The sequence below is a fragment of the Amphiprion ocellaris genome, chromosome 18 (assembly GCF_022539595.1).
Source record: "Amphiprion ocellaris isolate individual 3 ecotype Okinawa chromosome 18, ASM2253959v1, whole genome shotgun sequence".
NCBI lineage: Eukaryota > Metazoa > Chordata > Actinopteri > Pomacentridae > Amphiprion > Amphiprion ocellaris.
Window position 1 is genome coordinate 23616717 of NC_072783.1, and position 25087 is coordinate 23641803.

General features: G+C 40.9%; 2 protein-coding genes and 1 long non-coding RNA gene across 3 annotated transcripts; 1 reads left to right on the forward strand and 2 right to left on the reverse strand.

The window, feature by feature from the left end:
* Positions 1–647: 647 nt before the first annotated feature.
* LOC129347440 (uncharacterized) lies at positions 648–10346 on the reverse strand. Its single transcript, XR_008599556.1, has 2 exons — positions 10149–10346; positions 648–1613 (listed from the first exon to the last, which is right to left on the reverse strand). It is a non-coding gene; the product is annotated as an uncharacterized LOC129347440 (long non-coding RNA).
* dlx4b (distal-less homeobox 4b) lies at positions 4662–8420 on the forward strand. Its single transcript, XM_023273224.3, has 3 exons — positions 4662–5264; positions 6195–6388; positions 7869–8420. Exons 1-3 carry the CDS (start codon positions 4943–4945, stop codon positions 8121–8123), a joined length of 771 nt encoding a protein of 256 aa, XP_023128992.2. The 5' UTR covers positions 4662–4942; the 3' UTR covers positions 8124–8420.
* Positions 10347–14249: 3903 nt separating the features above from the next.
* On the reverse strand, positions 14250–16956 carry dlx3b (distal-less homeobox 3b). The gene is made up of 3 exons (XM_023273226.3): positions 16435–16956; positions 15485–15669; positions 14250–15175 (listed from the first exon to the last, which is right to left on the reverse strand). The coding sequence occupies exons 1-3, from the start codon at positions 16775–16777 to the stop codon at positions 14861–14863; spliced, it is 843 nt and encodes a 280-aa protein (XP_023128994.1). The 5' UTR covers positions 16778–16956; the 3' UTR covers positions 14250–14860.
* Between the last annotated feature and the right edge of the window lie 8131 nt (positions 16957–25087).

A 25087-nucleotide genomic window follows, 5' to 3' on the forward strand; every position in this document is an offset into this window, starting at 1 on the left:
AATGTGGACGTTTAGAAAGAAAAATCACCAGTGCGTAATTTAGACATATGACCGCTTTTCTCTCCAAATGAAGCCGTTTAAATCAGATGCCCCGAGTGACACCGAGCTCAGGTTGCGCCAAAATGGCTCGTGCGTATTTACGCATAACGGATTCCAGACGTCCTTATTTTATTTTTTCTTCACGGAGTTGCCAAAGTCTCTATATTCAACCAATCAATTAAAAGTTTAAGTCTAACCGTCAGCGGCGGTGGGCGATGCTGCTGCTGTCATCCGCTGTCTGGTAACAATTATGCCAATGATGAATTCAAAAGCCCGAGCCAGAAAACCAGACACACACTTCGCCGTTTCCCACGCAATATCATTCACCCTCAGTCACCGCAGTTTGGAGAGTTAATTGCGTCTTTTAAAAAAAACAAAAAAACTTTTACTTATTAATTGAATTTATCTGTTTATATGTGTGTGTCTATTTAATTTGTGCGTCTCTTTTTTAAAAATATTTATGCCAGCATGGGGACAAACACGTGATTAAAAAGCTCCATGAATTTGCTCGATTTTTAATCTCCAATTTGCTGTACATTTCTACATTCCAAAAAAATAATAGACAGGAAAGAATGATCATGAAACATTTCAAATAAACCCTCGACCTGTTAAGTATAAAGGGTCATTTTACCCATTATTTTATTTGACCATTTGATCATTAATCCAAACAGAATTAATAAACAACAAGAAAACAAAAGAAAAGGAACTAACTTTTTTCCAATCAGTCTCCTGGTATGCATTTGTATTATTTGAAGACAGAATGGCAAACACGAATGCATATTTTCTTACTATAATTGAAATTGTGCGGCAAAAAATGACCTTTACTTTGGCCCCATTACTCATAATTAATAATAATTAATTAAGCTTTTATTTTAAAAGGTCACAAGTGAAATAGAATGAAGAGTCCATTGTGGTTTAAAAAGGATTCATGTGACAGCAAATATCAAAGACTTTACATCTTTATATATTTTTCAAGCAATCAGCATTTGAGTGAGAACATTACACATTTACTCACAAAAAGTGAAAGTACATAAACACTTAAAATGCATAAATCTGAAACAGAAAAAATGGATTACCTCATTTTAAAATTGGAAAATTAGTCATATTTTATTTCAAAAAGTGCATTAAATAGAATCAGGGATTGAAATTATAGCTGGTATTTATCTCTGAAGGGAATTCTTAAACTCTAGAACTGTATAACCAATAAATGAATCATTTCATCATATTGAAATTACTTTCTCCATACAGTAGAACTGAATTATATTACCTCAACAACAAAATCTCATGATCATAAGTAATCCAGTTGGCAGGTGTGTCTCTTCTGCAGTGAGATGGGCCAGTGTAAACATCAGATCTGCTTGTGCCAGATCATGTGACACTGCTGAACTCTTCGGGCCTTTAGATGCTGCCAGCACAGGAACAGCAGATCCCCAGCAAACGTGGCTGCACTTGAGGAATGAGACTCGGGCCGTGCAGATATGAGTGTTCCCGTGTGATGGCGCCTGGAGGAGAGATTAGGGCTGATCATCCTCAGAACTGCTCCGGCTCCTCCTCTTGCTCCCTTCCATTTTTTCCTGAGGCAGAAAACAGTCATAGAAAAATGTAAATCCTATTGTTTGCATTGGCTTTGTTGATACAGAAGGAATGAAACACAGCCACCTTGTTCAGTGGGAGGTGTTGCAGTGATACCTTTATTTATTTTTAAATAACAGCAAAGAAAGGGCCGCAATAGAAAAGCCCAAAATGTAACATCATATTCCCCATCCATGTGCAAGTGGGTTATCTTTTTTTTTTTTTTTTTTTTAAAGATATCTTCATGTTTCTCACGCCTTGTCCACACTTTGATTCAGTGATGCATTTCTGGTTAGGTAATTGTGTCAAACCACACCTCAGCTGCAGATCCATCACAGTTTTGCTGCTGAAATTGGGCATGCGGGCCTTCATTCATGTCTATTATGTGGTGAGCTGAGCCTGTGATAATAAATCCTTGCATCCTGCCGGGGTCGTGGACTGTCAGTCTGAGCGTAGGCCTCAGAAGGCCCCAGAAACAGAGGGTTACTTGTATGACATGACGTGCCAGTGGGGAAGATCACAGCGGCAGCAGTTGCCTGAGAATGTGCCTTTGGTTTGTCCACAAAGAATGCTGTCACTCTGCATCAGAGCTTGCCTGATGGACAAACTGAACTGGTGTGTGTGTGTGTGTGTGTGTGTGTGTGTGTGTGTGTGTGTGTGTGTGTGTGTGTGTGTATGTGTGTGTGAGAGTACACCTATGTGAAACACACCTCTGCAGATGAACGCTCATGCGTGCTGTGCAGCAGAACTAGACGCCAGTAAGTCTGGGCTGCATTCGGGAGTGTGACTGTTTTCAACATCATCCCTGTGCGTGTATTAATAGAGCCACAGCGAGGACCCATCCCTGCCTCATGACTGCAGGGCTTGCCTTTGTTCTTCTCCCGCAATACAGACATAATTACAAGCCTTAAAGAGCCTCCTCACCTTGCTTTCTCTCTCTCTCTCTCCCTCTCTGGCTCATGCACCTCTTCTGCCCACACTTTGGCTCTAACGCCCAGGACTCAATCCGCACTCACAGGAGAGCTGTACATTTATGCCTACAGGCCTCTATGTCCTCAAAGCTCCTGTTTTTTAATCTTACTGATCCGTCAAAAAGTGACACAACTGTTGTTTTCCTGGTGAAAACATATAGACTCCAACACAACACCTGCTCCCAAAACACCAGTCACTTTTAGCCAATTCCAAATTCCATTTTACACCAGTAACACCAAAAATGTTGCAGTAAATTGCTAGTAAATTGCTAATCAACTGCCACAGCATTGCATTCTCCAGTGATATAATTGCCCAGTGACAATTTACAGCTGCGAGGCCTCACAAACTCATTGCCCACAATATGAAGCTGGCTTCTCAGCAGCCTCTATTTTTTATTTTTTTAAATTTCTTTCATTGTGACTGAAATTTTACTATGATAATAATTTGTGGCTTTGTTCTGGCTGGCTGCTCGGCTGAGGCCTGTGGGCAATCGGGAAGCAGTCCAGCCCCCAGCAGGCCTTTAATGCTGCTGGATTCCCAGTAGTTGCAGACAGGGTAGGACATGACCAAAATGACGGGGTTGGACAGCAGCTCAGCACCACGTTCAACCCACCAAACACTCTGTTTATAATTTCACTGCAGCTTATACAGTATGTGATTTATCCAAGATGAGGGGGTGAAATCGAACTGTGCTGCAGTGCATGATGGCTCTATCAGATTTTAAAGGGCGAGGGCACTTTTCTCCACCTGTGGGTCGACTCAGGGCCGGCTGGGAAATGGAGACAGGGTCTCTCTGTGAGCCACACTTTTCTCTCCCACACCGTGTCCACATGCACCTTGTGAGTTTTGCTGACTCTGCAGTTTAAACCACAATTCTGCCCTCTTTTGGCAGTTTGTTTTTCTTACTTTACGAACCCTGACATTTAGTTAGAAATAATGTGGGTGACTTGTGGGCTGAGTATTTTTATGTCACATAATACTGAAGTCAAACAGCCTTTCAAAGTTTGTCATTCTTTGTTCTGCATGTTTTTTTTCCCTTCTGGTTAGCAGATCATATATATATATATATATATATATATATATATATATATACACACACACATTCTGGTGCATAATTTTAATCAAGGTTTCTGTACAAAAACTATCCTATAGTTGAGCTAATTCATGTATTGAAAGTAGAAATGGGGAGTTTTCAATGACCAGTAAAATTTTTATTTATTCTAACAATTAGAAAAATAGAAACTCTTCAGTATGACTTCTGAGCAGCCATAAAGAATAACCAACCTCCTTCTTGTAGATGTTAGAATATATAGATTTATATGGTAGTTTTTACTTAAATACATTTCTATAAGTTCTGCTAGCTGCCAAATTAAAGGAGCAAAATTACAAATATCAGAGCATGTATGAGATAATGCACTCTTTATTGTGCATTAGCTTTACATTATTCAGTGCCACAGCCGACAAATCTATTAACACACTCTTTAAAGTAGGAATTAACCTATTTTTATCTATTCGATTCACTAAAGGAACAAATCCTCAACAGACGTGGCAAACTGCACTATTATTTTATAACGTCGATTTAAAGTATTTGGGTAAGAAAGGAGCGTATGAACTTTATAAACGAAACAACGCGAGATCTCATTTATTTTGATTATTAACACCATATAAGCTCCATATAATTGATTTAAGTGTTGTTTTGAATGCATTTGCCGCTAAATTAGTCGTAATAGTGTTTCTGTAAAAGAGCATCAGGTATATAATTTTGACCTAATTATCGAATTTTGCCTGTTTTAACTGCACATATATAGATAGATAGATACATAGAAAAAAAAGGAAATTAATTCGGGCAGGTTTTTTATTTGTTGTTTACAGCCCAAGACGCAGCATGTTTTCTGGGAAATGTTTATTTTGCATAAGAGAGTAGAATAAACTTAATGCCTGGCCAAATGATATTTATTTGGGAGTCTATGGAAGGAGGTGGCTCTTGGCCGCAGAGCTGCATCCTTTATCATATGTTAATGAAGTTCATGGTGGAGCTCCAGTGACAGCCGGCCGCTGAACACCAATCAGAGAGCGCGCAGATGGAATGCAGTGTGTTTGAGGCTCTGCGCTCAGGAGGTGTTTGAAGAACCATGTCAGCTCCTCCAGTGATGTAAAGAAGGATCCCTTTCGCTTTTATTTGATTTTGCGTCCCAATCAACTGTGAACATGCTCACTGTGACTTATTACCGCGAGGAAGTTTTTTTCATCAACTTTTTATTGGACATAAGTGTGGATTTGCTCCGGGTTTTCCTCGCTGTCCGACAGAACTCATGAAACCCTCTTCAGAGCGACGGTTTATGGATTCGTGTATTAGCTAATGATGTCTGTGGGTTTCATGCCTGACAGTCTGAATGGCTCAGATCCCTCCAAATCGGCCTTCCTGGAGTTTGGCCACGGACACCCGGCGCACCAGCAGCACTCTCCCGGACTCTCCCACATTTACCCCGTTCATGGCTTGCACGCTGCTGGGAATTCCCAGCACGAAAGTCCTTTTCCTGGCAACACGTCGTATGGCCGCTCTTTGGGCTACGCCTACCCAGGCGCTGTGAACACTCATCCCCCGTCTGCTTACATGTCCTACCAGCACAGCAATCACAGCAACAGCAGCAGCCTGGCCCACAGCAGATTAGAGCAGACAGGTATGTGAGAAAGTCAAACCGAGCAACACTAAACTATTGTATTATTAATAGCTATAAAACTGATCTGCCATCGTGTCTATAAGCGTAATTACGCACATGGCGCGCATTTTTCCCGGTGAGAAAAATCGTGCATGTCAGGGTTTATTGAGTTAAGAAAAATAAATGAGGCGTTTTTCTTCATAGAACAATGTTTTACAATGAAAGCTAAGTGAAGGTTTAGGCATCAGCAGGGAAATTCTCACTCGATCACCAAATGTACAAACAAGGTCAAGGATTAAACCAACGCATCTTGGAGGGATGCTCCCTCTTTGCCACTTACGTTATATAATGAAGGGAGATGGTGCCATTAATTTTATTGACCATAATTTTCTGTGGGTAATTCAAATTATGGCCCGTGTAGTTTGGGCGTACCTCAGGAACTCGTTTTTACCCTCACTGTTAGTGCACATTAACGCAATGTTTACAGAAAATACAGATCCTTCCAGCCCATATGTGGGAAAATTTCTCAAATCGTATTTTAAAAACATTATTTGTTGTTATAGTAGGAAGATAATGTGAGTCACAATTGTTTTAGTGTCATGTGAGTCTTTTACCAAGACACTGAGTCAAAATTAAGTTAGAATTCTGAAGATGTGAATACAAAGCATCTTTATGTTGGTTTCAGGCCCTGTGTGTTTATAGCATGAGGTGCAGGGCCTGCCAGCTGTACAATCGGGGCACCATATTTTGGTTTGTTTTGAATCTGTAAAACTGAACAATTTATCACATGCTGTCTAAAAGTCTACACTTTTGTTATCTAAGGAGATCAACCTGAACGTCTGTCGATCAAAATTGATATCTCTGACTTTTATTTTTCACCTGAAGAAAAAAGGCCATAAATCAAAACTCTTCTCCACTTAAACTCTGTCTGTTTTCTGTTTCATGTACAAGATCGCGATAAGTCCACGGTGATTGAAAACAGGGATATTCGCCTGAATGGGAAGGGGAAGAAAATCCGCAAGCCCCGGACCATCTACTCCAGTCTGCAGCTGCAGGCTCTGCACCAGCGCTTCCAGCAGACCCAGTACCTGGCCTTACCGGAGCGCGCCGACCTGGCGGCTAAGCTGGGACTCACCCAGACTCAGGTGGGCCTTGAACGCATCCAGGAGTTCTCAGTGGATCAGGGGATGTCTAGGTTTAGGGTAGAAGCTAATTGCACAGATCTTATTGGGATCATTTTGTAGTTTCTAGCTGAGGCTAAAATTATCCAGCCACAAACACCAAACGTGCAATATTGAGTTGCTTATTGTAAATCCCATGGTCTTTGTTCTTATTTTATTTTCAAATGTCCTAAATTAACTGACAGCAGGCTGAAGCAAATAATATAACTGAGTCATGTTCCTCACGGGTTGAACCTCTTATTTGCAGCATTATCAAGGATCACAGCGCTTCTGCGCATTAAATGAAAAGCGAATTTGTTACTCAATCCTTTAATGCGCGCCTTGTTTACTGTACTTAATTTCGTGGCTGCATTTCCTTTGTCAGCTGTGGTCCTTTAAGTGGTCTTTGTGAATACAGCATGACCGCAGCACAGTTACAAATTTATCAAAAGGGGGCAAAAATAGGCTATTACAGGTCTGCAAAATTAGAGGGATGTCAGCAGCTGAGCTTTAATGTTTTGCAGTAGATCAAATCATGAAATCAAACCAGTTAATTATAACTTTTCTTAAACGTCATTTGTTTGTCATTATAGCTTGGTTTAATTTTTTTAACTTGTTTTTTTGTCACATCTCTTATGTTGCTGTGCTTTTACGCAGACACCTGGTTGTGTAAATCTCTCATGCGTTCTCTCACACCAACTATATGGTTACACGCGGGCACAACACATGCACACGCCTTATAATAATTCCACGTGCACGTGCATTTGGGGGACAAACAGGTGCACGTGTCCTGTCAACTCATCCTGCTCAGATGGGGCAAAATAAGGCCTTCAGATGTCGCCTTGCTTTTGGAAAAAAAAAAAAAAAGTCTGAGTTGCAAAATTGGAGCTAAACAATGAAATGAATCCTCTCTGTCATGTCAGCGGCCTCCTGCACATTATTCTTTAATCCCTCCCAACAATTATCTCCCCGTTGTGCTGCATTTCGTGCTGCTTGCCTGCTTTTTATGATTATTCACACCATTGTTCTCGAGTAAAAAAAACTAAACAAAAATAGCCATCTTGATTTGCAGATTTTTTCCCTCTGACCCACCACAGCGCCTTTTTTGGGGCTGTTTTTTATTTCACAATACTCTCTTATTGCTTGCTGTCACACTCATGCACCACTGGCCTTATAAAACAACACGAGAGCTCAGTTTTAATGGGTTAGAAGTGTCACTCAAACCTGCAGGATTTACAAAAGCAACACAAAACAGATGAGTTATTAGCAGTTTTCCTTTTTTTTTTTTATTGGTAGCAATATTCACTCCAGGGCAATTCTGATGAAAAGTGTGTTAAGTTTTATTGGGAAAAATATGCTAATAAAAAAAAAAACCCTCGAGTGTGATAATTCCTTTATATTACTGCTGATTGTTAACCTCAGTGACAATTATGTGCTTTTCCCTCTTTCCTTCTCCCACTTTTAGGTGAAAATATGGTTTCAAAATAAGCGCTCTAAGTATAAAAAGATCATGAAGCATGGCAGCGGATCAGAGGGGGAACACATCCACAGCACCAACTCCATCTCCCCCTGCTCGCCCGCGCTGCCACAGCTCTGGGAGGTCTCCATGGCGAACAAAGGAGCTCCAATGCACCCAAACAATTACATGAACAGTTTCGGTCATTGGTACCCGAACCATCACCCTCACCAGGACGCGATGTCCAGGCCTCAGATGATGTGAGTGGATTGTTTTTTGGTGCCCAGCAGGCTACAGTGAACTTCTCTCGAGGCCTCCTCGCAGAACTGAAAAGCCTTTAAATGCGTGTTTATTAGACTTTGTTCACTGTATTTCGCGTGAATTCAATTTTCCCTGCAAGACTCAAAACCAGGCATCCAATAGTTTTTTTCCCCCTCTTGTTTGTTTTTAGATTTATGTCAAAGTCACTGCAAGTTCTGTTGCAGGGCTTCACATCACTGGCATGTGGACTTGTGTGTGCAGTTTAACGAGACACTCTGGATAAAGGAACTTTTAAAAATACATATTGTGTGAAGGCTTTACTTTGCTCCAGCAGCCTAACGCTATGCGCAAACAAACAAGCTGTTTGACGTTGGTGTGATTCATTTGGTGACATTTGGTTGCTGCTTTATCAGCGGAATATTTTCACCGTCTAATAATCTCAAAGGGAAATAGCGTTTGAGTTTCTTCACCCGACCGTGACAAACCGTAGACTGCTTAAAGAAGTTTGGATTAATGACAGCCGGACTCAGCTGAGAGACTCTGATAAGCAAAAGCTTGTAAAACGCGTTTCTGATCTCTAGATTAAATACAGTTTCTACGCTGACTTGCTGTGCAGAAAGTTTTTTTTAGCTCAGCCTTTGTGATAGCGCCAAGCAGGAATATCAGCTGTCTTTTGTCCATCAACACTCCTGCGCAGCGATTGACGAAAACCTGCTTGAATTTCGACAGTCATGCTTTGACAAAACACCTGAGGAGTGATTCATTTGGTGAGGAAAAATATCGCTTGCTCGTGTTATTTTTTTGCTCCCACGATTTTGCATTATCACTACCTTAAATTTAACAAAATAAGTCCCTTAATAGCAAAAAAATAAAAAAATAAAAATCCAGCAGGTAAAACAAAAAGATTCATGGTGCCACTTTTACGCACTGTTGGTGAATTCAGGGTAACTTTTACGCACAGGACAAAGGCCTGTAAAGACACGTGCCTTTCGGGTAATTTCCTCGAATTTGAAATGCAGCATTGCAATCAAAATACAGTCTGATATGCTTTTAAAAAAATACATGGGCTGTATTTTTCTGCTTTCTCTTGAGCAATCTCTTCTTTCATTTTTTAAATCGAAAAAAAAGACTATTTCGTCTGCTTTTAAGGGAATCTCTGAGGCAACATCCATCTTTTTTTCCACCAAGGAGGGAACACATGCCGTGAGGAGAGCAGTGTGGACGTGCAAGCCAGCATTTTAACAATATTTTCCTTCTTCTCCTGTGTGCTCCAACAGCAAACATAATAAAATGATAAATGGCTGTGCTATCCACTCCGATAAACTGCGCCTGATTTATAGTCGTTTGCACTGATTTGCTAATTCTGCTGCTTATTCTGTTTAAACACAGTGAATTAGTTATTTATATCCTTACAAACAGTTTGCAGCAGTTCGAGGCTGATGCTCTTGATTAAATGGAGAGCTAATGTCTGATTAATGAATGAGCACAGTGCGTTAAAGAAACACCCAGTGACTTCTTTTTATCTTTTTCATTCATCACACCGCTATTTTGGCTGTCTGGCAAACATTAGATGCAGTTTGTCTGATGACACACTCAGAGGTTAGAAAAATAACAAATCACATGGAGATTTAGTGGAGATATTTATCCAAATATTGCTAAATAATACATGGATTAAAATCCTATCTATCTCAGATGTGGCCTTTTATGTCTTGTGTCATTTTAAAGGGACATAACGTGTAACTTTAAAGGTTTTTTCCTACCATAAGCTGAAGAAGTGATTTTCTTAGCATGCAAAAAGCTACATTTAAGCATTTCAGCTAAATACTAGTAAATTGCCTCAACTTTAAAGATGTAGTTTTCTCTCTGAGCTCTTGGTAAAGCTGCTGTTTGCAAAATGAAACGTACAGAATAGTCACTTTGGATGCAAACGCATTGAAGAATAACATACCCATTTCTAACTGCATTCAAGCCGTTGTCCTCCTCCAGCCTCCGGTCCTCTCAGTCACACAGTGAACACTCAGTTCTTACCTAGTCAGAGAAGTGCAGCCTTGTTCAGCAGATCCAAAGCCTTCAGTGGTGTCTCTGTGAAGAACAAAGCCACATCAGAGCCCTGTGTTTTCACTCCTCCGAGCTGATTTTCTCACATAACGACAAGCATTGTGTTACATTAACATCTCCTTCTTTATATATATACACACACCCTCGTGCCCTTTCCCTCATTCCTGATCATTATGTGCCTTGTTAAACATGCGGGCCCAGGGAAGAAGAGGCGAGCATTGCTGAACCAAGTGACGGGGCATCAGGGAAAATTATAGGCAATTTCACATCTCCAGATTAGAATAATGGCTGGTGGAGTTGGACAGAGAAGAGTAGGACCTTTCAAACGAGGGGGGGACCAATTATCAGGCAGGCGGATTGAAGGGAAAGTGAAAAGGCTCCTCGTGTAATAGACAAGCTAAGAGGAGGGGATGGAAGGCTGGGAGATGGGTTGAAGGGTAATGATAAAGGCAAGTCTGACTGTATCAATGATGTGGATGGTTAGGGTTATCAGATATGAGGTGTCTGATGGGTTTTAATTGCAGGATAGCAATAAGAGGGAAAATAGCTTGTTATTAAATCCCACTTGCTTTGAATGGGCGAATGGCAATGTAGGTCTCTGGGGTGATTATTGTTATTAACTTGAGTGATCTGACATCCCGGGTAATTGTGAGCAGCTTCCCTGTTGGGGAGAGTGAATGCATGATTTGGTTTCATCAGAAGGAAGGCTTTACTTACTCAGGGGCATGATGCACACACACTCTGGAGGGATTAAAAGATGGAATACAGTTTGGCAGACACTAAGGCAGCCACAGAAACACACACACAAGCTGAAACTAGACTCAAAATACTGGATTCAAACAAACCAGGCACACAAGAAATGTTTTAGAATGTGGTGGGAAAAAGAAGGATTCATGACTTCTTTTCATCAGTTTTCTGTTATTTTGCAGGGTTTTGTTGTTGAATACAAGTTTTTATGCTAAAGTTGTAGTTTTATGTCAAGATAAGTAGCAAATAAGTCTCATCATAAGGCTTTATCAGGATGTGATGACTGGCTGTATAGCATCAGCAGCCCAGCCTGGCCAGGCCCTGGTCTGAGGTCAGCCACGGTTCACGGGTCCACAGCTGTCAAGGATGCCTTTCTCCCTTCATTTCATCCCAGTTTACTGCAAAATGGAGAGCGTGAGTGATCCTAATGCAGCCGAGGCCCGGCCCAGGCCGGACTAAGTGTTGGACAGCTGCTGGAAGTCTTTCCACGGATGCATTTCAGTTCCCGACCTCCATCTCAACCCATATCGCTGCACCCCAGAGACAAGTGCTGACACCACGCTGCTGACTGTTGCAGGGGAGGGTTCCCGGGGGCCCGGGCACCGACTCTATTTAGGGCGCTGTGATGTTGTGCCATGCAGGATCACATTCAAGTTCAACAGTTCACCTCCACCTCCACGGCTACTTAGACTTGTTAATGTTTTGGGGATGACATATATGGACACGTCCGACAGCCCACACACACAAGTGCAGTTTGTAGCGAGCACACGTTTGTCTTCGGCACAAATGTTTCCCCTGACAGCCACAGCCGAGGGCCACACATGCTGAGGGAGCCACCACAGGGAGGTCACATGTAGCCTTGATGAGATTTCATTGATATTAAAAGGCAATAGTAATCATGCCGCTTTTGTCAAATCAGCACAGTGCACTGGCACGATGACTGATGCCGTAGACAACTGGTGTTGAGTTCAGGGATATAAGCCAAGGAGGACATGAGGGAAATGGGATTATAGAGGCAGTGACACATTTCATTGTTTGTAGCAACATCATGAGAGAATGTGTGTGAAGTTTGGTGGAAGAGATTAAATGTCAGGGTTGTGAATGAAATCAAAGAAGAAAAACTTTTATGGAAAATATGACCAAAAAAAAAAGCAATTAATTTCTGAATTTGAATAATGATGCTGATACTAAAATATAAAAACACATTTTTAAAAAGTGAAGGAAATATTTTTATGGATAGAATGCAAACAAAAATATTTTTTCTTAAAATGGAGAAATTTGATACATTTATTATAAGTTAATATCAATTAATCTGAAAATATGACATTAGAATTTCTGTAAAATTACTGAAAGGTGTATAGGCTAAATCAACATTATTTATCATTTTCAATGTGCTTATAACAGACAAATCAGCTTCATTTGGTGATTTAAGGCAGAAACATTTGCACAAATAAAATCATTAATTATATACTTTCTCATATGATTCTTTAAAAAATAGGTAAAAGAATGCAATATTTCTTATGTTTCCTTTCTCCAGGTGCAGTCTCTGCTTATTGTAATTCTTGTTTCATATTTAGTTTTTAATTTATAGGGCTGTTTTTACTGCTTATTGCTGCAAATTTTGTGTGATATTGCCTTATACACTTTGACTTGACTAATGTGAACAAACATATGACATTTAACAAACGAAAAATAACAATGAATAATAATTAGCAGGGTTACCAGTAATAGGAGTAACCAAAGTAGGCCTTATTCCAAGATGATTTGTCTTGATCCTATAAAATTCAGAAATAAATGGAATTATCCCAAAACTTAGGACCCACTGTGAGTCCCACTGAAACTCTTGTGTTGACATTTAGACAATGTTGCAATAGAGTTTCGTACAGTAACACCTCCAGTCCAGGGCACATACCTTTCCAATTACTAAAAGCAGGAGAAAAGGTTATAAAACCACCAACGCCGTGGGTACATTTTCTCTCCGTGCGTAATGGCGCCTTGGTGGTCCATGTGGATAAGCTCTCCATTAGCGGTTTCTCCATCATATAATTTTTTTGTGTGTGTGTGTGTGTGTGTGTGTGTGTGTGTGTGTGTGTGTGTGTGTGTGTGTGTGTGTGTGTGTGTGTGTGTGTGTGTGTGTGTGTGTGTGTGTGTGTGTGTGTGTGTGTGTGTGTGTGTGCAGCATATTTAATAACGCATGGTTTATGTGGCCAAACAGCTTATTGTCCGCTGCCATTATTTATTAGTTGACGGAAAGAGAGGGCGGCTGTTTTATTCTGTGACAGTCTTATTGTCGCTGTCACAACAGTCATTATCAGAGTTGTTGTCATGTTTATCTCGCATCTCTCAGCTAATTAATATCCACGTTTTCCCCAGGTTTCATACGCGCCACGGTCACTCCCATGGGGCCATTTAATCACGTTGGAAGAGCTGTTTGTACATTTAAATGGAATGTTTTGCCGTAAATTGTGGAAATCGCGTTTAAATTTTGCGTAGAGGTGTGTCGTTGAATGCAAAGACCTGCGTGTGTGGAGGCTTGGATCTTTTATCAAGAGTTTGCAACAGAATGAGAAAGTGGGCTGCTTCAAAAAAACACACAAAAAGCTTTGTGTTTTCTTATACTTCCAATATTTGGCAGCGTTTACGTCCATCCTGCTGAGGGAGATCCCCCCCTCCTTTCTTTGGCAACAGATTCGCTTCCCCCTCTCCCCCCCATGGTGTTCCTCTCTCTGCAGCGCGCTGAATTCTCTCTTGTTATCTGGCAGCAGAGTGGTAATAAAACCGAGCGACTCCAACAAGTCTGCATGCGTGCGCGCCGCCAAAACCGAGGAAGTCAGTTCACACCATATTGTGAAATTACAGCCTCATAGACTACCTGGGAGCACAAAGCGCCTCGTTTGGTCAGCGAGATAACTTTTAGATAGCTAGATTGACAGAAAAATTGGCCACAAACACAAAATAAACTGCTATGCTCTGGTGTACTCGTATAACTGCCGTTTCTCTCGTTGGAAATTTATGCAAATCTAAAATAAAATACGCAAACTGAGTGTTACATTTCACATGCATGCAGTTACATTAGTAAATTAGTCAACTGCCATGTATCTTCACTGGATGCCGTTTCTTTAAATCACATGGCACAAGATTGTTACTCTTTAAAAAGTTGGAAATAACGCAGGTTCCAATGCATTTACAATCAGCCTAAATACGATTCATTAAGTTTAAATTGCTTTCTTTTAAACACTGTTTAAGATGAGACCAACCTCACGCGTAATTTCCTCCTAAATCTCACACAACAGACTGTTTTATAAATGGGCTAGACACACAACATGCAATTAACACCTTTATTCAATTGACAGGAAGGCAACAAGTGGACTAATTACATGGATATAAAAATGGTTTTGAAAGCACCACAGTGCAGTCGTTCAAACAAATATGATCATAGTGGTTCTGCATATAAACACGTATTTACAGCCTTCGATATTTTGTACAAATCCTTATAAATATGACCTGAGTTTCTTTTGGAGCACTCTCTACAAACCCACGATTTGATTGTAGCATGGATCAACCGCACAGTTTTGTCATTATTCTGTTTGTGGTTAGGCTACTTGTTTAAAAAAAACAAAACAAAACAAAAACGTTGCATATTCATTTACAAAAGAAGTTAAGGAAATACAACAGAAGCGATAAATAATTTAAAAAAAACACGCCAGATGTCCTTTAAATATGCTGCCACAAGTGATCAGAAATCCCTTATGTGCTTTGTGAATGGAAACCCAGTTCTGAAACATTCTCGATCATCCAAAACCAAAGAAAGAGTAATGTTTCATTTCAGGCCTGCTCCAAATCCAGTCAACATTTTCTCTGCAGAGTCATTGTGGTGGACAGACCTCGTTTGGAGAAAAAAAATGAGGAGAGAAAAATCTGCTCTTGAGTCAGTGTTAATAAACAGCTCCCACACTTTGCTGCGGGACTGGGTGGTGCACGGTGCCCGGGTGCTGTAGGTGTGATCCCTGCTGGTACCAGTGGTTGTTATAATCCTCCATGTACGGCGGCGAGGAGCTGTGCGTCGGCTGCGGCACCTGAGGTCTGCTGATCGGGGTGCTCTGAGGGGTGCTGTTCTCCCAGACTGCGGGGGAAGGAGGGGAGTTGCAGGCCATGGAGTCACTGGCGTTAGGACTGTGCTCCAGAGGAACCTCGCCGTTTTTGTACAGCTTCTTGAACTTGGATCTCCGGTTCTGGAACCAGATCTTGACCTGTGGAGACGAGTGGGAACATTAATTGTAATGCAACCTCAATTTAAAAAAAAGAAGATATAACAATTTATAAATGTGTGGTTATTTAAATTTATAATCTAGCTACTTATATTTTTTTTAATTCTTCAACTTTTACTAAAGTCTCTCGGCCAGAGGCACACGGAAATCCTGTCTGCTGTGCGTAATTACGCATTAGCGTATAATTAAACAGCAAATTATTGGCCATATTGGGAAGCCCTGATTCACGTGACTCTAAAGCAGCGATAGGTTTTGAAGAGATCAGGTGTTACTCCAGGTCAGGGCGCTTACCTGTGTCTGAGTGAGGCCGAGCTGCGCCGCCAGCTCCGCTCTCTCGGGCAGTGCGAGGTACTGCGCCTTCTGGAAGCGCCTCTGCAGAGCAGCGAGCTGGTAGCTGGAGTAGATCGTCCTCGGCTTCCGAATTTTTTTCGGCTTTCCATTCACCATGCGGACCTCGGGCTCTGGCTCTTCTTTCACTACAAATTACAACCAAAATAAATATGTAAATAAATACGTCTTTGAGCTTTAAAAGGCAAAAAACATATTCATCTAACGAAGCCAGTGTGATTGCTTATACGCTTAAATGCGAATTCTGTCTGCACAAAACACAAAAAAATGGTACATTTAAGAATGTGTTCTCACATTTAAATGGGAACATAGCTTCAAACTCAAAAAGGATGGCAGTTTAGTAGAAAACCAAGGTCACAAACGAAAATTCAAGATTAAATCATTCACGCTGTATAAAAAATGGCTTTTACTCAAATTTCAAATTTAGCAAACCAGTGGAAATAACGGAATTTATGGAGTGAATATTATTATCTTTAATTAAGCCATCATTGTTTTATGGACAGCTGTTAGTGGCTGGCTCATTCCCAGGCCTGCTGTTGAAACGATATTAACACAAGACGGTTTGATAATGCTGAACCAATAGTGGCCTTTACCTGTAAATACACAATGAATCAAACGGCAAGTGAAAGCTACGCTGGTGTCATATTCACATCATTCATTTATTAGATCTCTAAAAATTTGGCTCCATCTTAAAATCATATATAAAATGTAATATTAAAAAGAAAGACACTGTAAGCACATTTTCATGCAGAATTAGAACCTTTTTGAGACAACACTGCATCAACCCCAACAAGCGAGTTGACCTGACGGAGCAGATAAATCTGCTCTTTGCACAGATAGCAGTACGCACAGTGGAGACAAACAACACGAGCTGTGATTATCTCAACATTTACCTGAGCCCGGAGGTGAGGCCTGCAGGTGATCTCTGTTGTAATGTCCGTACTGTCTGTAGCCGTTCGTGTAGGGGTATTCAGATTTGGTCGCGTACGCTCCAGCAGCTCCCATTCCGTTCAGATTAAACTGATGGTGGTAAGAGTTCATGGGCTGTCCGTACGGCTGGCTCTGGTAGTATTCGTGGTGACCGTGGGCCGTCTGTCCGCTGTAGTAGCCCATGTCCGTCACCGAGGACTCGGGCAGAGTAGGAGAGTCCTTGGAGTTCGGGTGGCAACTCATAGATCCGGGAAGATCGGTCAAAATACTCGCAATCTTCTTCTCATACGTCTGTCCGGCGCTCATGGTGAAAGCAGCGCTCCAGGATAAAGAAAGTCCGCCGTTGGATTCTTTTCTGGTCTTTTCCCGTAGAGCGCGCAGAGAAGTGGTTGTGTGTGCGCTCTTTGAACGCACGGCTTTGGTGAGTCTATAGTCCACTGAAAGTCTTCCAGCTGCAGAAACTTGGTTGTGGCATTGCTCAGCCCCTGTGACACAGAGTTATAGAGAGCTGGGCTGGATGCTGCCTTCTCATTGGCTCCACTGTTTCTCCCCCCTTTGCGCTCCGGGCGAAGTTGCGGTGAAACCCAGCCTTCAGCCAAGAACGCCTATATGTTCTTGGCTGAATATCCCACCGCTTTGAGTGTTTTTTTTTCCTTCAGATTTGCATTTACCTGTTCGCTTGGTGAACGTGCAGCTCTGTGGGCCTTCGGGGCTCGTGTATCCAAAAAATAAAAACACAACCCAAGTCTAGTTTTTCCCTCAACAACTGTATCTATCCTCTACGGGCTGCTCGGTGGCACCATCATATTGCAACACAATAGCAGCCAACACTAATCCTGCAGCCAGACCGTCTCCTTAATGTTTTTATGCAGTGTTTTCTTAACAGTGCCTCGAGATCACACTTTATTCAGCCCATTGAAAGGCTGCCAGCCAGTCTCCCACCGACTCCTATTGTCATTCAAAGGTGCCGTCGGACAGTGAACTTTACGTAAAAGAGATGGAGGAGATATGTGAAAGACTGACAACTGATGCTGCCTGCGGGAAAATTCCTCCACACTGTCCGTCATGTGTGTGTGTGAGTTTGTGTGTGTGCTAATGCAAATCCAATTCACACTTTTTGATAACGGTAAAGAAGTGTACTGTGGGCCGGAAGGAGTTAAAAGATACATTTTCTATTATTCTGAAAAAAATATTTGAGTTGTTGAAAAATCTATCTTTTAGAGTATGGTGAAAATATAGTTTTTTAATCCAGTTTAAACATTTGTGTTTATCTGCAGCTCATTTGCTATGTTGACATCACGGTGCACAGCGGCCCCTTGTGTCTTTATTTGTAAATGTAACTTTCATTTCCCCATGAAAACAGAATAAACTGAGCATGCACACGCTGTGTTTTGATGTCTACAGACAGAATGTGCATTTCTCAGTGAAACTTGTTCAAAGGTCACGGTTTAAAGTTTTTTAAATGTAATTTTGTGGTAGATTATAACATGAAACTCCTCTGCAGTCCCTCATAACTGGTCATCTACTGCCCTCCTCTGGTGAGTCACTGTGTTGAATGCGCTCAGTAAAAAGTCATGTAATTAAACCGTATATCTAACAAAAAGCAGATATATCTTTAGCATCAAAATACAACAAAAATATTTTGAGTAAAAGTACTCATTAGGCAGAATGGCATATTCAAGAACATTTCCTACATTATAGGATTGCGTGAAGTGTTCATCACTTAAACAATGAAGGTACAATGATAAAGGTCATTTTTATGTAGCTTATTGACAGGGCAGCTCGTGAATTTCTCCTCTTGAATCAATAAAGTAATAATCAATAATATTGCATTATTTGTTTATTACGGTTTGCATTTTTAACTAAATCTGCTAAGTAACCACTAGCTACAGTTACTATATAAATGAAGTAGAGCAGGAAGTACAATATTTGTCTCTGAACTGTAGTGGAGTAGAAGCATAAAGCAGCAAAAAATGGAAACATTCACGTAAAGTATCTCAGAATTGTACTTCAGCTCAGTACCTGAGTAAATGTACTTAGTTACTTTTCACCACTGCATTTATTCATGCATATACAGTAAAACCACTGCCTTCATGTATTTCATTCTTGATTGTAAATTACATAAACAAATTGATTTACAGATGCTATATGTTGTTGTTTTTCTCTTTATTTCCTCTGCTTGTGTGATTAATAGTTTTATGCAGTAGTTTTACGTTCATGCTGCCTACAATTGGACTCTTGGTATTTTCTTAGACTGCCTGTCCCTTCACAGTTTCACTAAAAAGGCCAAATATAATACAGTGCTCCAGATCCTGTTCAGCTGCGGTTCCATGCTGTGATACAAACTGACCTCTTGCTGTTGTTTTCCCAAAATATCTGTTTCAAATTACAGCAAATGTCTTACACCCATTAAAGAAGACAGGAGATTCTCAGGTTATTTTCCCCAGTGGCAAAAACATTATTTTTTTAGATGTTATATAAGTGGTTTTTTCCCACTGTTACTATTTTAAATGTTACACAAACCTGACTGCATATTTAAACCTGCCAGAAAGAAAATGAGCATGCCTCGAGTTGTTAGTGTTGGAGCGTCCCTATCTGTGGTTTCATCAAGCTGCCAGGTCTCAGATGTCACACACTGATGAAAACCACTAGTAGATCATAAGATTATGTGACACTAGATGAATGAGGAAATAGAGATGCCTTTTGCTCAGCAGCCAAACAGGAAGATACACAAAACTCTACTTTGCATTCTAATGCTCGGGTTTGTGTTTGATCCTTCAGCACTGTAATGTGAATAACAACACATTTCACATTTTCAAAGGTGACTCTAGAAACTCGCTGAGTCACTGAGGAACAAACTGCCAAAGATTCCTTAGTGTTCCATGAATATTAAGAGCAAATACAGCCAGTTTCTCTTAATTGGGACATGGATTGGCTTTTGTAGTATCACAGAAGAACCAGTTGATGGTGCACAAGTGTTAAAATTCATTATGAAAATGCACTCAGTTGCCGGAGTATTAGGCCCACTTAGATAATACAGTGTAGCATAGCAGACTGGCAATAAAATCTACTTTTATGAAGATTAAAATGCTTTTTATTTTGTTGAAAAAGTTTTAGGGAGGCTTTAAGTCAACTGTAACCTGTGGTGATGTTGAACTGTTTTAAATGATTAGCCTGCATTCATTGATTTAAAAAAAGGGTGGGCGAGATATTAAAAGTATGTGTCAGAAAATCACAAGTTATTTCAGCAGCATCTGTAACTGCAACCTGAAAAATGACTGCACAATTTAATCTAAAAGAACCTTCATGAAGGTGGAGTTAACCCTCTGATGCGCAACATGAGTCCAAAGATACCCATATTCTATTAAATAGATACCCATAGATACCCATATTCAATAGAATATGGGTATCTTTGGACTCATGTTGCGCATCAAAGGGTTAATTGATGTTATATTTGACTGCCTTCATTTTAACTTGATGCACTGAATAAGTTGAGCTTTCTGTTGTCTGTATATCTCTTTAATCAAAACTAGGCATGCTGGTACCAACATGTTAGGGTTGGAATGGTGTGAAAATCAGATATTGGACTCTTTCATTGGAATTTGACGTTTTTATTTACAGACGACTGACAAATTAAAGGAAAAACCTAAACTCTTGACCCCTACCACCTAGCATGAGGAGATCAGGTGGCCCTGTTAAGCTGTTGGACACATTTTGATGGCATGGTTTGGGTCCATTTATCCATTTGGAGGGAAATCAAAGTAGTTTTGAATGATCACTTTTTTCCTATGATGTAACGTTTCTATCCTAATGGGAGTGCTCTCTTCTAAGACGACACTGTGCCCATCCACAGGGCATGAGAGGTCACTGAGTGGTTTGATAAAATTGATGTGAATCATATGTTATGACCTTTACAGTCACCACATCTCAATCCAACTGAATTCCTATGAGAGATTTTGGACCGATGTGTTAGACACCACTGTCCATCAACATCCTCAAAACACCAAATGAGAGGATATCTTTTAGAAGGATGGTGTTCATCTGTCTAGCAGAGTTCCAGAGACTTGGAGAATCAATGACAAGGTCCACTGAGGAACACAGGGGCCCTAACACCTTACAAAGACATGTTATATTGGTTTGTCCCTGTCAGTACATTATGTGTTAAGGTTTCAACTCGTTTTCTTTTTGTCTTTGTGTGAAGAATTCCCAATTTTGCCCTGTGAAAAGTCCTCAGAGACACTGTATGATACTGACTTGACTGATGTTAACGCTAGCAGCGTTTTTTTTTCTGTGGAACACTAAAGTTTTTAGCAGCAGGAAGCTATACGTATATATATTTTTATCAACACATCCATTAGTATTGTCAAACTGAAGTGTTAGTTACAACTGTGAGAAAGGTCCATGTTGTTCTGATGGAAAAACTGGGCATTTGCCTGAAGCCTTTGTCTGAAATCATATTTGATATGAAAATGTAATTCATTTTTGGGTGAAAATCCACTCTGAACACAGTCAAATGAACTCTCTCAACTTGTCTGTAAGACGACCAGTCTAACCCTCTCAACACAGTAACATGAGACAGCATTCAGGGACATGTTTTGTACTTTTCTAATGCAGTGTGTAAAAGTGGAGCAGCTGGCTTCAGTCCAGTACAGGACAAAAGCACAGTGAAAACCCCGCAATTACCGGCTGAGATCGCTTTTGAGGATTTTTTAAAAAGTATCTTTTGTCCTGTACATTACAAATGAAGCAATTTTCCCTCAGACAGAGCAATTTTCTTTCCATTCTCAAGCCTTTTTTGAGAGTCATCAGAGTGATTAAGGAAGCCCCTTGAGGCCAAAAAGAGCAACGCTAATGACAGTGACCCTCAAACATGACGTATTAATCAGAATCAGAGATAGTTTGGAAATGTTTTCGGGACCCTGATATGACAACGAAAGTTGTTGTTAACAAAGTTTCACTTCACACTACTTGCAGTTGCTTTGGTTTCTCTTGTCTTGGCTCTTCTTGGGTTTTTTTTATTTTAAAATAGCAGCTTCAGTACTCCAGATTGAACTGGTTCTCAATATTACGAATCCCTCGAGACAAATTTTGTTTATTCTGTGTTCTTGTTCTCCAAAAGCACATTTAGAAAGCTTCACATAACTGCAGGCTGCATGCAGAAACGCCAATGCAAAATGGCGGGAAACACACACAACTCACTGTTTCATCTGCACTATAAGGACTTCTACAGCGGCAGTGAGCGCCGTATTTAACCCCCCCACACACATAAACAGCACAAAGGGATCCCAATCAGTAACATGTACGTGAACCCACATACACACCCCTTCAATGCATAGGATGTTTAGGCTTTAATTATGTGGGGATGGTGACGCCACAAAAACAAACTCCGCTCAGTGCTTCCTACGCCCCCACAGCCATCAGTGCAATTTCATCTCCCTTTGAAAACTTCAAGGCAGCAGCATGGAGCTCCTGCAGATAATGAAGTGGCACTGGTCAGTTTGTGCTGATCTGACTGAATGGTCAGGTCCCTCGGGGGAGTCAGGGCACTTGCATGAGTGGGAGGAATGGAAGTCTATTAACTGCTAACTCTCCCTTTCTATCTGCCTTGCTCCCTCTCCCACTTTTAGCTCTGATTAGAGACAAAAGGAGAAAATAGCAATGAGTCAAGGACTTTGAGACATCTGTGTAATGTAGACCCGTGCGTGCAGGCAGAGAAAATCACCTGATGCTTATTACTTCTACTCCTTTTTCATGAGTACAATCTTGTCAGTCTTCTCTCTAAATGTTTCCAGTTACGTATTAAGTAAAGTCTGCAAAATACATTATCCAGACAATGACAACACACAGTATAATAGCACAAGGCCATCAGAAAACTACAATAATTGGTTTTCCTTAAAACTGGCAAAGAGTTCCAGTGCTCCCATCCATCCAAACTAAAAATACTCGACTTGATCTGGGATTTTTCTGGAACAAATGATCGTTTCTAGGCTCCCAGTGGTCTTGTAAGTTGGCTCAGCTACATGGAATTAAGGCCCTGCTGTTCTCAGGCTGCTTCACAGCAGGACAGTGCGCTGTGCAGAGGTGATGTATGAATGTGTGCAATGTGTACTGAAGGGAACCAGAGGAAAGAGCCCAGGTAAAGACTGGGTAATGTGTTCCCAGAGGTCCACAGCTGCCAAAGAAGTCAAAAAGCAAATGGAAGACATATGTGATCAGATGTTAAAGGGCATACTCTTTCACCCAAACACACATAAAAACATATCCAAAACACCTTCTGAAGTTAAATCCCCCCCGGCAGCATGTCTTCCACCCACACTAGGTCTCCTGTGAGCTGAAAGACAGAGTGGATCACGGCTATTGGCCATCTGTTGCCTTTAATAGAGCACTAATGACACTTGTCTCTTCATCGTCACGCTAACACACTTCCTTTTAACATCCGACTGTGGTTCTGCCTGCATGACTTCCCTTCTACATGGTGACACGCATAGTCTTTCTTTAACTGAATTTAAATATTTATGCGTTTACATGCCACTTCTAAGTTTTAACACATCTCAACAACATGCTGATGAAAGATTCCAACAAAATGTAACCATAAACTCAAAATAAAGTAAGTGCAAATGTGAGAAAACAATGACTGATCAGTGGTTGAAATTACAAGGACATAAACGGCTACAATATTCAATAGATAGATAAACATAGTGGAAACCTGCAAGTAATAGATAAGGTGCTGAAACTGCTAGTTAAAATGGCTAAACTCTAAATGAGTGACTAAAAAACTAAAAGTAATAGACAAATAACTGAAATTATTGGGTAAAATAAAACCCAAACTTTTAAAATAGTTAGTTTATATAAAAAAAAAAAACACAGCAAAAAACTAGTAGTGATTGATAAACTGTTAAAACTATAATCAATACATCTTTTAGATGGCACTGATTATAATTAATACTTTTAGAACAGTTAAAAGTAATAGATAAGCTGTTGAAATTGTTTGCTAAAATGGTTAAATGGTTTAGTTAGCTGGCGAAAAACTAATAAGCTTTTGAAATTAGGCTATTAGCTAAATTGGCTAAACTGTATAGATACCTGGTGAGAAACCGTAAGTAAAAAGATGTTGAAATTGTTAACTAAAATAGATTTCTGCTTTATTTCAGACAGGCACAGACTCAGGAAGTGACGTCGCTCTTTTCTGTCCAATACCTCAAGTCCCGCCCACACATTTAGCGCGCTTTATATGAAGCAGCGTTCATTCATTCATTCTGCTACAGATATCTCTAACACAGGTTATAAACTCAGTGTTCAGAGATTTGTTCCTACATTCTGGCTGTGATTCTGTCGAGACGGGCTGATCCGCCTTTAAAGTTGGATTGCAGCGTTAAAACTTTGCAGATGTTGACATCGTCACAGTGTCAAACCCTTTCATCCTCTTCAGGCAATTTCAAAATAAAGCTTCTAGCAGTCAAATCCTCGCACCCAACCTCCCCTCGTCATGTCTCCTAATTAGTCTCTCCTCTAAACACCACAGACTCTAATTCAAGCTCCGAAAGGTTTCCTCAGTGCCTGTTACCCGTCGTACAGCTTCCGGGTTCATGTCCGCTGTCTCCGCCCACCAGAGTGACGTCACCATCCCCCGGGGCAACGTGACTCCTGTATGTCCAGCGTCCTCCACTACCGTGTCCTTTTCCGTCCAGGAGCATCCATGTGCCCTGACTTCTGTAGCCACACACGGGCAGGTAATAACATCAGTTAAATTCTGTTTAGTTCACCTGAATCAGGCTAGGGGTGAAAAGTCTTGGTGATTGCCGTGAAATATCTGTTATTCTCAAGATCATGATTCAAGACCGTTGTAGGATATTACAATGACTGTGTTTAAGGTAGCTTTCGAAGCTATAGATAAAACTAAAGTTATTCTGGCACAGTAAAGTTGATCAGTGGCTTATCAGCTCCTCATAACCGGAAGCTTAATGCACAAACAGAGCCAGTCCTCTGTGCCAGGACTCCAGACTGCAACCGAATTTGAGTGTATGCGTTGCAGTTTCAAGTGGTTGCACTTGTGAGAGTAAATCATGAAGCTGTTTTGTTGTTGCTCTGACTGGAATGGGCCGCAACGGTGTTACGTTAATTGGTGAGAAGTAACGCTTTTATAACTTCAGTGGCTCTGACACTCTGTCCCTGCTTAAGGCGGCTGGTGGAGAAGGACAGGTTCTTGGTGATCTTGGACAAGTCTTTCATCAGAATGTCCTCTTTCACCATTTTCAAAGTAATTTTTGGTCACGCTCCTGTCTGATCACCCCACAGCCACCAAGCAGCAGCTACCACAGCCTGCACGGTGAGGCGTTTAGGGAACATTGGTAAATTTGGTGTCTGTTGATAAGCAGATGTTCAGAAAGTGAGGTGCTTTGCTTGTGACACGGTGGGAGTGCTACCAATGGAAAAAGTTAGTCTAGAGCCCTGCCCTGCCCCATCTTTGTTCAACTATGCAACAGCAGATTACACCTTGTGCTAATTAGAATAACAGGGACAGGTGGCACAGTGGTGCAGTGGCTAGCACTGTCGCCTCACAACTCGAAAGTCCTTGGGCCTTGCTGTGTGGAGTTTAAAGTCTATCTTGTGGAGTTT

Bases quoted from the DNA above. Each gene is read 5' to 3' on its own strand.
- dlx4b (XM_023273224.3), top strand. From the start codon at position 4,943: ATGATGTCTGTGGGTTTCATGCCTGACAGTCTGAATGGCTCAGATCCC. The intron at 5,265-6,194 runs GTATGTGAGAAA...TTCATGTACAAG, and splicing joins CAGCAGATTAGAGCAGACAG to ATCGCGATAAGTCCACGGTG. The intron at 6,389-7,868 runs GTGGGCCTTGAA...TCCCACTTTTAG, and splicing joins TGGGACTCACCCAGACTCAG to GTGAAAATATGGTTTCAAAA.
- dlx3b (XM_023273226.3), bottom strand. From the start codon at position 16,777: ATGAGCGCCGGACAGACGTATGAGAAGAAGATTGCGAGTATTTTGACC. The intron at 15,670-16,434 runs GTAAATGTTGAG...TGTAATTTGTAG, and splicing joins GGCCTCACCTCCGGGCTCAG to TGAAAGAAGAGCCAGAGCCC. The intron at 15,176-15,484 runs GTAAGCGCCCTG...TCGTCTCCACAG, and splicing joins TCGGCCTCACTCAGACACAG to GTCAAGATCTGGTTCCAGAA.